Source organism: Tachypleus tridentatus, chromosome 12 (genome assembly GCF_004210375.1).
Source record: "Tachypleus tridentatus isolate NWPU-2018 chromosome 12, ASM421037v1, whole genome shotgun sequence".
NCBI lineage: Eukaryota > Metazoa > Arthropoda > Merostomata > Xiphosura > Limulidae > Tachypleus > Tachypleus tridentatus.
Window position 1 is genome coordinate 91,113,740 of NC_134836.1, and position 13,454 is coordinate 91,127,193.

General features: G+C 35.6%; 1 protein-coding gene across 1 annotated transcript; it reads right to left on the reverse strand.

Annotated features, from left to right (window-relative positions):
- Positions 1-1,985: 1,985 nt before the first annotated feature.
- Positions 1,986-12,581, reverse strand: LOC143233980 (tubulin alpha-1 chain). Its single transcript, XM_076470937.1, has 6 exons — positions 12,424-12,581; positions 6,242-6,464; positions 5,295-5,596; positions 4,112-4,374; positions 3,063-3,327; positions 1,986-2,483 (listed from the first exon to the last, which is right to left on the reverse strand). Exons 1-6 carry the CDS (start codon positions 12,424-12,426, stop codon positions 2,190-2,192), a joined length of 1,350 nt encoding a protein of 449 aa, XP_076327052.1. The 5' UTR covers positions 12,427-12,581; the 3' UTR covers positions 1,986-2,189.
- Between the last annotated feature and the right edge of the window lie 873 nt (positions 12,582-13,454).

A 13,454-nucleotide genomic window follows, 5' to 3' on the forward strand; every position in this document is an offset into this window, starting at 1 on the left:
GGAGGCGGTAGTTGAAGCAGGTTGTCTAACATCGAAAGTCTTGTTTGTTTTGGAATTTCGCACTAAGCTACTCGAGGGCTATCTGTGCTAGTGGTCCCTAATTTAGCAGTGTAAGACTAGTCATAACCACCCACCGCCAACTCTTGGGCTACTCTTTTACCAACGAATATGGGATTGACCGTCACATTATAACGCCCCCACGGCTGGGAGGGCGAGCATGTTTGGCGCGACGCGGGCGCGAACCTGCGACCCTCGGATTACGAGTTGCACGCCTTACGCCATGCCAGGCCGTCATCGAAAGTCCATAAACTTACTGTTGGCACACAGCGGTTCAAAATCTATTTTACGGAAATTTCATTTAAAACGACTAACTTGAAATGGCTTCGGCTTCAAAGTTATTTCATCTTTCAAAGTATTTCACACAAACAGTACTTAGCTCGAGTGTATTTTCCTAAGGCAAAATGAATATTACACTACAAACAATTGCTATGGACCCTTTCGAATTAGTTAGGTCTCAAATATGCATGCGCAATTCGTTCACTTTGTGAACATGCAATCACATGTTTCTGCATAATTAGCTAAGTTTGCCTTCTTTACAACTTATTAATAATTTAGCTTCGTTTCGTTTCATAGACTGCTGTAATAACCTTTTACAATTTTTTTCTTTACTACGGGTTTTATTCTTCATTCTTATAAGTTCAGCTCGTAAAGCCGTTTCATACAACGAGCGTCAATAATTGTTTCATGCTCTGTAACTATTATAAACACTATTACTATACGTTATTGTTCACTTTACATGTAGTTTTATTTAACAAAGTTACGTCTCCATGAATTTGTTTGTCTGACTAGGTTTTTTTTTTTTCCTTTTTCAAATATATTAAAATTATCGATCCAGCACGTGACGCCTGCAAGAAAGCTCAGGTTGAATGCTGTGTGTGAAAATGAAAAAATAATGCATGAAAACTAAGGAAAAAGTTTTGCGAGTCGCGGTTAGTATTTATTATTTTACGGTTTCTTCGTGGGTGTAAAGAGAAACGTAATCTATTTACTGAAACGTTCCTCGCTGGTACAGCGGTAAGTCTACGGATTTACAACGCTAAAATCAGGGGTTCGATTCAGTAATGTCTTCTGTACACTGGTCGTTGCTACATCTCTTAAATGAAACAAAGGTGTTTGTATATTTAGAATTAAGCAGAAAGCTACACAACGGACTATCTGTGCTCTATCTATCACAGGTATCAAAACCCGGTTTCCGGCGGTGTGAGTCTGCAGACATACCGGCGTGCCACTGGAGGGCGAAACATAGAAGGAACTTCACATATAAATTGAAACCTATATACAGATATGTTAACAGAGTAATGACGGAATGGATGAATTTTATTTTACTTTTTTCTTTTTAGAGCAACTCACATTGGACTATCTGTTGTACTCATCGAGGGGAATCGAGTCCTGGATTTTAGCATCTTAAGCCCATAGACTTTCCACTATCTCACCGGAATACCTGGATGTGAATCGTAACTTTTTTATTCTGTGGTGTCTGTAGATAATAATTAAAATTTGTTGATTAAATAAATGTTCATTTTGAAATGTACAAAACGAGTCAAAATGAAAAACAAGAAAATAATTCCACTCACGGTTTTGTATTAAATACGCTTATTTTGATGTTAACTAAACTTTATTTTATGTAATTTTTATACGATAAACGTAAAATTTATTCAAAGTGTGAACCTTATGTTGTAGAATACGTTTTAAAATAATAATACGATCGCATTAAGCAACGCAATGTGTCTTAACTTTTTTTGATAAATATACGTCTGTTGTGCCTCTGGCTTATTTAAAACCATAAATATACATCGAAATTACAAAGACTTGTTTGGGAGGGACTTCTGTTTACTTTCATTTGGTGCGCTTCATTAAATAATAGAACGTTCTGGTATGTAAATTAAAAAAAAAGTATGTTTTCGTAGAAACAGAAAAGTATCGAGACAGTTTTAATCACACATTTTAATTAGAATTTCACAATTTTGAATGGCTTACACGAATATTTTTGAAACCACCACGTATTAGACATTGATCAAAATTGACTACCATAGCAGAGATCTGTGTATAAAAAACAAACAACCAATTGGTTAATCAAAGACAATAGTTCACTCAAATAAATAATTTAAAAGACAAAAAACAAGACATAATTAGTACTCCTCGCCGTCACCCTCCCCCTCAGCTGAGTCCACTCCCACCTCTTCATAGTCCTTTTCTAGAGCTGCCAAATCTTCACGTGCTTCGGAAAATTCTCCTTCTTCCATACCTTCTCCAACATACCAGTGAACAAAAGCCCTCTTGGCATACATGAGGTCAAATTTGTGGTCAAGTCTAGCCCAGGCTTCAGCAATAGCTGTTGTGTTGGACAACATACATACAGCACGCTGGACTTTGGCCAAATCCCCACCTGGAACAACTGTTGGTGGCTGGTAATTGATTCCCACCTATTATAAAATAAGAATAATAAACAGTGAAGAGAAAACGAAATTTTCTTTGACAAAGTTTCATGCTGAAACCTTATTCTTTATTATATTTCATTATTATTAATGTTTGTGCAAAGGATTTTATAATATTTTCCAAAATACTTTATATAAAGGTTTGATTTTTGTTTGTTTTTATTGTTTTGTTTCTTCTCAGTTTAGCGCTTCGTGTTTGTAGTTTATTAATGCATGCCATCAACTGTTTTGTGGAAAGCAAAATTTGAAAACAAAAACATTTTGTTTGGAATAGCAATATGTACATTTTTATTGGGGTCAATAAAAGTTCAAGCAAAATTTATTTCTCTTGTTTCGAGTTTTTGTTATGTTTTCAGTTGCTAAATAGTAAAAAAGACAAAGAAACGAGTGATGGTAGCTCACACATTGTTTTTGATGTATACAATGATACTTAGTAGTAAAAGTGGTTCGTAAATATTGAATAGCCAATCTTTGCAAGTGCGATAACGACCCCTAGTACAATATATATCTACACAATTTTCTGTTGCATTTAATGTGGATAACAAAAAATACCAGTTTTAAACATACCTTGAATCCTGTTGGGCACCAATCCACAAACTGAATGGTTCTCTTGGTTTTAATGGTGGCTATGGCAGCATTTACGTCTTTAGGAACGACATCACCACGGTACAGTAAACAGACAGCCATGTATTTTCCGTGACGTGGATCGCATTTGACCATTTGATTGGATGGCTCAAAGCAGGCGTTGGTAATTTCGGACACAGTAAGCTGTTCGTGGTAAGCTTTCTCTGCGGATATGACTGGAGCATACGTTGCCAATGGAAAATGAATTCTGTGCAAATTTTCAGAGAAGATTGAACAAGAGATGTACTCTGTCTAATCGTTAAATTTTAAATCATAATTTTAACCGCCGTTTATTATGTTGCATTATATTTTTTCTCTGTTAATACATATATATTTTGTAGAGAAAATACAAGACAATTTGTTTGGTTTGTTTTGAATTTCGCACAAAGCTACTCGAGGAATATCTGTGCTAGTCATCCCTAACTTAGGTATAAATTGGATATAAATTTTGTTTGGTATAACGGGGATTCGAACCTGCGACCCTCGGATTACGAGTCGAGTGTCTTAACCATGCTGGGCCCCATCAAAAATGCTTGACTTAAGAACCTAGATTTATAAAACCTGTAAAGGCAGATATTTTGTTTTAATAATTTTATAGAGTAACAAAAACCAACAAAACTACTTTTACCAGAAGATATAAACTTTATAACATAAATAACATTGTTCCATCTTAGTGGAACTGCAATGTTAGAAACCATAAACTGGGTTTCGATACCCGTGGTGGGCAGAGTATAGATATCCCATTGTGTAGCTCTGTGCTTAATTATAAAGAAACAAGCGAAATAAATGACATTTTACAAACGAAGCTTGGTGAATCAGTTGACTCTTATTCTACTAAATTTCAAACATTAGTGGAAGTATTTAGATAAAGTTGACAAAAGAACCTGTATTATCTTCGTTTTGTCTTTACGGAACGACGCGTATTCGTCTTGTGTCTTACTTCGAATAAATTACCAATAACGATTCATGATATAGATATTTTATAAATATACCTGGGGTAAGGTACCAGATTGGTTTGGAATTCTGTCAAGTCAACATTCAAAGCTCCGTCAAACCGTAAAGATGCCGTAATGGATGACACAATTTGCCCAATCAGACGATTCAGGTTTGTGTAAGTGGGACGTTCGATGTCCAGGTTGCGTCGGCAGATGTCGTAGATGGCTTCGTTGTCCACCATAAATGCACAATCTGAGTGCTCCAGGGTGGTATGAGTCGTCAGAACGGAGTTGTAAGGTTCCACAACAGCTGTAGAGACCTGAAAATGTAGATGAACACCTCAATTGAAACATTATAGCTTAAAGACTTTGAGTCATGAAGCGCCGATACAAGTATTAATATGAAAACTCAGAATGATATATATAGCAAGGCACGAATTATCATTACTTTGTTATTAGTTATACATATTATGTTTACAGAAACACCTGTAATAGTTACCGAAACACAACTGATTTCACTATAAACAACGAAACGTTTTGTTTAATACAATATATACTATATTACAATCATTTTACTGGTGTCAGTTATTAATCTTATCAGTTTAAACAGAGGTTTCTTCCTGTATTTCACATGTAAATTTATTTGAGGATCAGTTGAAAATATTTTGTTTTTGAAATTCGCGCAAAGCTACATGAGGGTTAACTATCTCTAATTCAGCAGTGTAAGACTAGAGGGAAGGCATGTGTGTGTGTGTTGAGTGTGTTTTCTTATTGTAAAGCCACAGAGGGCTATCTGTTGAGTCCACCGAGGGAAAACGAACTCCTGATTTTAGCGTTTTGAGTCCGTAGACTTACTGCTGTACCAGCGGGTTACAGAAGGAAGGCAGCTAGTCATCACCACCTACCACCACCTCTTTTACTAACGAATAGTGGGATTGATCGTAACGTTCTAACGCTCTCACGGCTGTCAGTTCCACTTTTCTTTGGTAAATAGGAGTCAGAGAAAGGTGATGTTGGCTGGTCTTTCACTTCTAAAATAAAGAACACCAGAGTAGACAGCCGTCGAGTCGTTTTGCGCGAAATTCGTAAAAGTAAGAGATTTATTCAAAAACGATATATGGTTAGGTGGTAATGATATAACTATCGTTAAAGCAAAATTTAAGTTACCTGAGTAATAACAGTACTCATATAGTTGAACTACGCCTTCTTTTCTTGTTGGATAATTACGTAATTAACTCACCTGCGGAGCTGGATAGATAGCGAATTCCAGCTTGGACTTTTTGCCGTAGTCTACGGAGAGTCTCTCCGTTAGTAGAGAAGTGAAACCAGATCCGGTGCCTCCACCAAAGCTATGAAAAATTAGAAAGCCTTGTAGGCCCGTACACATATCGGATAACCTCCGAATCCTGTCCAGCACCAAGTCAATGAGTTCCTTACCAATAGTGTAGTGACCTCTGGCGTAGTTGTTAGCAGCGTCTTCCTTACCAGTGATAAGTTGCTCGGGGTGGAACAGTTGACGGTACGTTCCAGTCCTAACTTCGTCTGGATTGTGGAAAGCATTTTATTAACACATTTTATAATATTATTCTATATATTAGACAAGCTATCCAATGGAAATTAGTATGAAATAAAAGTGATATTTGTAGTTATTATCGAACGAAACAAAATATTAGAACATACAATACCTGCTGTCTGATACTTAGTGATTAAGTTATTTAATAACGAGCAGTAATACAGTTTTCTTAGATAAATTACTAAATAATCTATACTTTACTTCTAAATAGATTCTTCATAAATAGTTACTCAAATAACTTTTCATACTTTGCAAAGTGTTATATGTATAAAACTGAGGTCCAGGTTAGTGACAAAGTGTTATACGTATAAAACCGTGGTCCAGGTTCGTGACAAAATGTTATATGTATAAAATCGTGGTCCAGGTTCGCGATATTTCTAGTTTACCTCAGGGCAAGAAATGAATAAGAACAGAGTGAACAAAGAATTAAAATATAAACTAATGAAATTAGATATAAACCATCAACACGTTACTTCTATGAGCCAAGGTTAGATAACCACGCTATTGACCTCGGTAATGTCTACCACTTGAATAAAATTATTGAATATTTATTTTGTGGAGAAAAGGATGATTTATAGAATCTTGACTTGAAAGAACAATAATTGCGGATTTACCAACTACTGTTGGTTCCAAGTCTACGAACACAGCTCGAGGAACGTGTTTCCCTGCTCCAGTCTCCGAAAAGAAAGTGTTAAAGGAGTCATCTCCACCACCTATGGTTTTGTCACTAGGCATTTGTCCATCAGGCTGGATTCCGTGCTCCAAACAGTAAAGTTCCCAGCAGGCATTGCCCATCTGAACTCCAGCCTGTCCAACGTGGATACTGATACACTCACGCTAGAAAAAAAATCGAACATATTCTTTAAAAAATTCAGACCAAAATAACATTTTTACTAATTCCCAACGTTGATGCTAATACACTCACACTGGAAAAAAATCGTACGTTTTTCTTTAAATAAGTCAGACTAAAATAGAATTTTTAGTTACGGTATACTGCTTCCAATCCCAAATTTTCTATATAGTTGTTGATAACATAATTGAACATGTATATAATGAACATAGTTCTTCAGAATGGCACCAATAAATTAGAAAGTCGTTCGTTCGACGACGACTCGAGAAATGAAAAAAATGTTGGTTCACCAAGCACGTACGTATTACTGGTGTATCCAAATATTGAAATAATTATTTTATAAAACAAAAATATAAGTGCTATAGTAACTTGCTTTGGCTAGTCTAGAAATAATATTTAAACAAACTCTAATCAGAGAATGTTTGCAACAATGTCATCTACGATCGTGTTTTGTTTTGCTTTATCATTGTTCTTTTGTAGTTAAACAACTAGTTACCATCCTCGAGCTATCATTTGAAGCCCTACCTTGTTGCTTTTTAACTTAAACCCGTATTTAAGTGCACTCTGAACCAAGCGTTTTTTTCATAATATAGCAAGGTTAATGTATGTTATAACGGTTTTATTTCATTTCTAAGCGATTTTTATTATCAAAACTTATGGTTTTACATAATCATATGTATAGGTTTAGCCAATCAATATTTGAAAACTCTCACCCTTTTACTTAATCACTGAGCAGACTTTTATCTGATTAATGTTTGATTTGTACACAGTGCTATATAATGGACCATCTGCGCTTATTCTCATCCGGGCTTCGAACTCCAACTTTTATCACCTAAGTCCTTAAACTTATCATTTTGATAAAAACATTTAGAAAAAATGACCTTCACTCTCCAGATATACATCTATATATAATTATTATTATTTTAACCTAAATTTCGTCTTTGCGGCTTCTGCGGGATAATATACACAACTTTCTGTATAGCAGTATACCAACGTGAAATTCAACGTCTCATCCGACTACTAACCTACCTACAAAGAAATACGAAAACCATAAGTAATCAACATCGTTTTCTTAAGCCTATCATTGAGCTACTGTATTGCATTTGAACGTAATGGCGGGCTTTAAATAAACTGATAACATATTACGTAAGTGAATGTTCAATCTGGATTTCGTTTGCAGTAGCAAGTAGTGGAACATGAGTTTTCGTGATTTATACAGAGAGTAAACCACATTTCGTATTTTTACCAAATTTCAAGAGTTAAAACCTATGATTAAAAACAGGAATATCCAGTTAGTAGTTTTTATTAATTTTCCAATATATACTTCTCCGCCGCATGGTGTGAATATCTAACCAGCACGTCACAAGATGAGGGTTAAACTTTCATTGGTTGAAAGCAGCTATAATCGCCACAGATATTGCCTCTCGTATCCTCACAAATAGTAGCAATTATTTACACACAGTAAATCTACACAGTTCACCTACACGTTCGTGTCCAGTCGGATGTCCGCACTAATTAGTTTTTCAGCACAATGTGATTAAGCCTAATGGTTAATGCGACGTCTGTTGTGAAGCGTTCTCATAATGTCTTTTTTTTTAATTTTATTTCGCGCGAATCTATACGAGGGCGGTCTGATTTGACAGAAGCCAACCTTAGATCAAGAGTGAAAATTTGCACTTTTCCGCATTCTCGTGAATGTAACTCACATTGTTTGGACATTTTCAGTGACTTGGAGATGAAAATGGATATTTTATAAACATGGTAAGCGCCGCAAACAATGTCTCAGTGCATAGCCCAAAATAGACCTCCATCCTAAGAAAGTATTATTAAGTACTTAGTGAGATATTGTTGCTGTGATCCACTTTGAGTTGCTGCCACTCAATGTAACGATTACATCAGACTTCTGTTGTCAACAGTTAGAGCGCTTGTATGTTACACTGAAAGAAATGAAGCCTGTTTTGATCAATTGTAAAGGTGTTGTGTTACACCAAGACAATGTACGACCCCATACAGCAAGGATCACATCTGCAAAGACTGAAGAGCTAGACTGAAAAAATTCCACATCCTCCTTATTCTCCAGACATTGTCCCATCTGATTATCATATATTCCGAAGTTTGCAGAACTATCTTGATAGAAAAGAGCTTGGAATACATGAAGATGTCAAAACTACCTTCTCTAGATTCTTTTCCTCCGAACCTCAAGAATTTTATAAAAGTGCCATTCAGAAGCTTGTGAATCGTTGGCAAGAAGTAATTAATAGTAAAGGAACATACATTATTGATTAAATAACATTGAAAGTGTTTGAAATCCTTTCTCTTTTTCTGAACCTAAAATCGGACATTACTTAAGAGATGACCTGATACTTACAAATGATAAAGTGTTGATGTATAACTATGTATAACTAATGTTTTAGGGAAATATGATAAACAAATTGTTTTCTTCACCCAACGTGATAATATTAAATGTTTGTGTAATCTGGTGGTACGTGTATCTAATGCTACGAAAAAGCTTTACAGATAAAACATTGAATATGACTTTCCCTTCTCGGCTAGCACTCAATTTTACCTTTCCATAGATCACTCTCAGTATTAAAAAAAATAAATAATTCCGAGCACTAATAGACACATAATTTGGTTTCTTTTGAATTTTATGCATTGTTTGTTTTGTTTGTTTGTTTGTTTTTTGAATTTCGCACAAAGCTACTCGAGGGCTATCTGTGCTAGCCGTCCCTGATTTAGTAGTGTAAGACTAGAGGGAAGGCAGCTAGTCATCACCACCCACCGCCAACACTTTGGCTACTCTTTTACCAACGAATAGTGGGATTGATTGTCACATTATGACACCCCCACGGCTGAAAGGGCAAGCATGTTTGGAGTAACAGGGATTCGAACCCACGACCCTTGGATTACGAATCGAGTAACTTAACCACCTGGCCATCCCTAGGCCTGACACATACTTTCCTCTTTAGTTCTTCCATATAAAGAATTTCATTTTCATTGTTATAGCAGTCTATAATCGAAAAATATACTAGTTTCAATAACACAGAAAAAGATATTCAGTTTAAAACGATTAAGTTGAATGGTTAGAATAACATTACTGGTTTACACTCGTAGATTCTTATTACTCAAATTAACAGAATAATTAGCTTAGGTTTAACCATAATTATATTTAGAAAACAACAAACTTGTTAATATCATTGGATATTTATTCAGGATATTTTAAACTTTGGATTCTATTTTTAGTTAATATTTCAGCTAATTAAGATAATAATATCATAGGGAAACAGCTGGTTAGTTTATAAATTAGCTGCTCTCAGATATGATTATAATCACTAGTGCATAGGCTATATCAGCGGGGTCAAAACTGTCCGATTGCTGCTACCGTATGACGCCATGTCGAGCACACATTCTGAACCACGTGACCAAGATCGACTTTGTACAGGGTGGCCCGTAAGTCACTACCCATCCATATGTTATTATGCTATATTCAACTACGCATGTATTATAAATTACATGATTACAGAGAAATATGGCCGATGTAAGCCTATTTACACTTGAAGAGCGTATTGTGCATAATATTATGCAGCGAGAATGAGGGACAGCACACAGATACACTGGATACATAAGATATATGGATGGGTAGGGACTTACGGCCCACCCTGTAGACAATTTCACTCTGTATTATTGTAAGTTATATTAATATTAATACATGTCCTTCAAATGTTTTCATTATCTACAGTACGGCCCTCTGTAGGATAAAAAAGAAGAAGAAAAACAAAGTTAGATCACCTTGGTAACATAAGTATGAATAATCAACTGTCTTATCTTTAACGAATTACATTGTTGTATGTTTTAAATGTGAAATCATTGACTAGTTTTGAATATATCAAGTTTAAGATCTTTGAATGTATGGAGTTTGTAAGTGATTAAAAGTAATAATAAAACATCGCTTCACGTTTTAACTTATGTATTTAAAAGTATTCATTATTTGAAATCAATCGTAATAAAAAAACCGATCGTAATATTGAGAAATATCATATTCAACAGTGAATCCAGAATACTGCTCTTTCAGTGTCCTTTAGTTAGTGTAATTGAAGTTTAATGATTAATATTATAAATATATACCACTTAATGACACATTGAGAAATTAGAGACTGCATCATACACCAGTACAAAAAGTCCTACTCAACGAGGAACAGCCTAGCCAGGTGGTTAAGGCACTCGAGTCGTAATAACAGGGCCATGGGTTCGAATCCTCGTCCCGCCAAACATGGTCGCCCGCCCTTTCAGCCGTGAGTGCGTTATAATATGAGTGTCAATCCCACTATTTGTTGGTAAAAGAGTAGCCCAATTGTTGACGGTTTGTTGTGATGACTAGCTGCTTTCCCTCTATTCTTACACTGCTAAATTAGGGACGGCTAGCAATGATAACCCTCGTCTAACCTTGCGCGAAATTCATCAAATACCAAACCTACTGAACGAAGTCTGGCATGACCTGGTGATTAGGATGTTTGAGTCGCAATCTGTTCGCGGGGCATTATAAGTGAGAGCCATTTTTACTATTCGTTGGTAAGAACGGCTAGCACAACTAAACCTTGTGCAAATTTGCGTGAAATTTAAAACCAAACCCGTTGAACAAAAGTGTAAATGCTAGAGGAGTTTTTTTGTTGTTGTTTTTACTAATTTCTTTAAACTAATCCAAACACGCGAATTTATATGAATGTGAAATAAATAAACATTTTTATTTTACTATCATTACTCTAGATATGTAAAGTTAGTTTAATAATGACTGCTTCATTATGCACATTACTGGTCGTAAAATAGGTGCGCGTGTTTCTTTCAGACATCGTCACAATAATCACTTTCGAACTATGTCACCACCACAGACAGAATCGATTATTTTTATCACATGGAACTGGTGCTGCAGAGTTTATATACGTCTACCTAGAAGCCTTAAATGTATTAATCGATCCACTGAGAACTTAAGGCGTGAGTGCTGGCGATATGAACTGGAGACAAACTGGCGGCTGGCTAGCTGACTTGTCTTTTACAACGGTGAATAACATAAGCGTTTCTAAAGCATAATCTCGACATACATCCGATTACAGATCTTTGTGGCACAAAACAGGTTAAGTACATTTATCAAGTAGACATATGTATTTAGTCTCTATATTAGACTTATAGACTTACATTAACTTTATCTTATCAAAAACAAATTGCAAAATTGCGTTTTAATGAGTTTATACAAAATAGGTTTACATAGTAGATTCGGATTTGTATTCTGCTGACCGCAAGTATGGAGTCCCGATTTTTTGTGTTTATATCCTTCAGACATTCCGCTCAGTCACCATTGGAGTTAGCATTTTTCTAAGGAGTGAACTCGAGTTTAATGATGCTAAATGGATTTACACTATAGTCAAAATTGATTTACGTTTTGTGTACACTAACATTGTTTGAAGCATGGTAAAGTTAAACGGTAAAACACCGAAACTGTCAATATAGAAACAAAAAAGGTCAAACATTTTTATTAAGTGACACTTATGTTTTCAAAAATTCAAAAAGCGATCAGAACGCCTAATTACAATTGATAACAACAATAATATTAAAATAAATATTTCAGCATATATGCATTGTTTTCCTTCTATAAAGAAGGATATTTATAGGGATAAAAAATCCTTATTGTTTCTTTATTTATCTACCAAACTTTCGTCAACGGAAAAATTACGTATTTCAAAAGAACAAAAATGATATAGGATTTTTCCAGTCGTTATGAAAACTGCACCAATAACTTGTCATTTTCAAACTGAAAAACAGTTAGGCATAACACGTCTTACATTAACCAACAACTTTCTTAACCCAGTAGTTTACACATGGTCGATATTTAGCGTTAGTTTTTTAGCATTATCATTAGTAATAAATATATATATATATTAAAAGGCCACTTACCATATTTAGCGATCAGTGAATTGGTGAATGAAATATAGGCGCTCTCACGGGTACGACTTTAAGGAATCGACAGTGAGATACATGCGACGATTTCAGTGCGTAAAACCACAGGAGTGTAAGAGACAAGCTGCTCCTCGACGCCAGCAAAACACGATATTCTATTGGTTACCTATTGCCGTAACGTCAGAAAGCGAAATGGGGATTGGTTAGTGAATCAAGCAGTTGTCTGGCTTCAGACACGGTACATGTTGTTTGTACTTGGGTTTGTAGAGAAATATTTTTATAAAACTTATGCTCTTCACGTGACAACACAGGTGTGTGTGTGTGTGTGTAATTTTAAACCCAATGTTTGTTCTTATCAACAATAAATATTTAAAAAGTTTGAATAATTAAGAAAAACACACATGAAACATACTAGTAAGTCTGTCTTCTATTATATTAGTCTGTTTGTAGAATTATCAGAAGTTTTTAAAAATCCATTTATTTGTTTGTGGGAAGAAAAGAAGAGAAAAAGTAGGTTATACATATGAAAATTTTGAGATCTGTTTTCAAAATAGGACAGTTTATATTATTTTAAGTTTCGCGCAAAGCTGCGATAACCGTCCCTAATTTAGCAATGTAAGACTTGGGTGAAGGCCTTGCCAACTCTTGCACTACTCTTTTACTAACAAATAGTGGGATTAACCGTACATTACAACGTTCCAACGGCTGAATGGGCAAATATGTTTGGTATGACGGGTATTTCAACCTGCGACCTTCATATTGCGAATTGGACGACCTAACCACTTGGTCATGCCGGGCCTAAACTTTCTACCTTTTAAAACACAAATTCTTTACGGCTCGGCATGACCAACTGGTTAAGGCACTCGACACGTAATCCGACGGTTGTGGGTTCGAATCTCCGTCACACCAAAACATGCTCGCCCTTTCGGCCGTGAGGACGTTAAAGTTTGACGGTCAAACCCACTATTCGTTTGTAAAAGAGTAGCCTAAAAGTTGGCGGTAGGTGGTGATGACTGGCTGCCTTCCCT

What these genes read in the sequence shown, in the direction of transcription:
- LOC143233980 (XM_076470937.1), bottom strand. An exon ending in CTATCTATCCAGCTCCGCAG is followed by an intron (nt 4,375 to 5,294) that starts GTGAGTTAATTA and finishes CTACATTTTCAG; the next exon opens with GTCTCTACAGCTGTTGTGGA. An exon ending in AATCTGGTACCTTACCCCAG is followed by an intron (nt 3,328 to 4,111) that starts GTATATTTATAA and finishes AAATTTGCACAG; the next exon opens with AATTCATTTTCCATTGGCAA.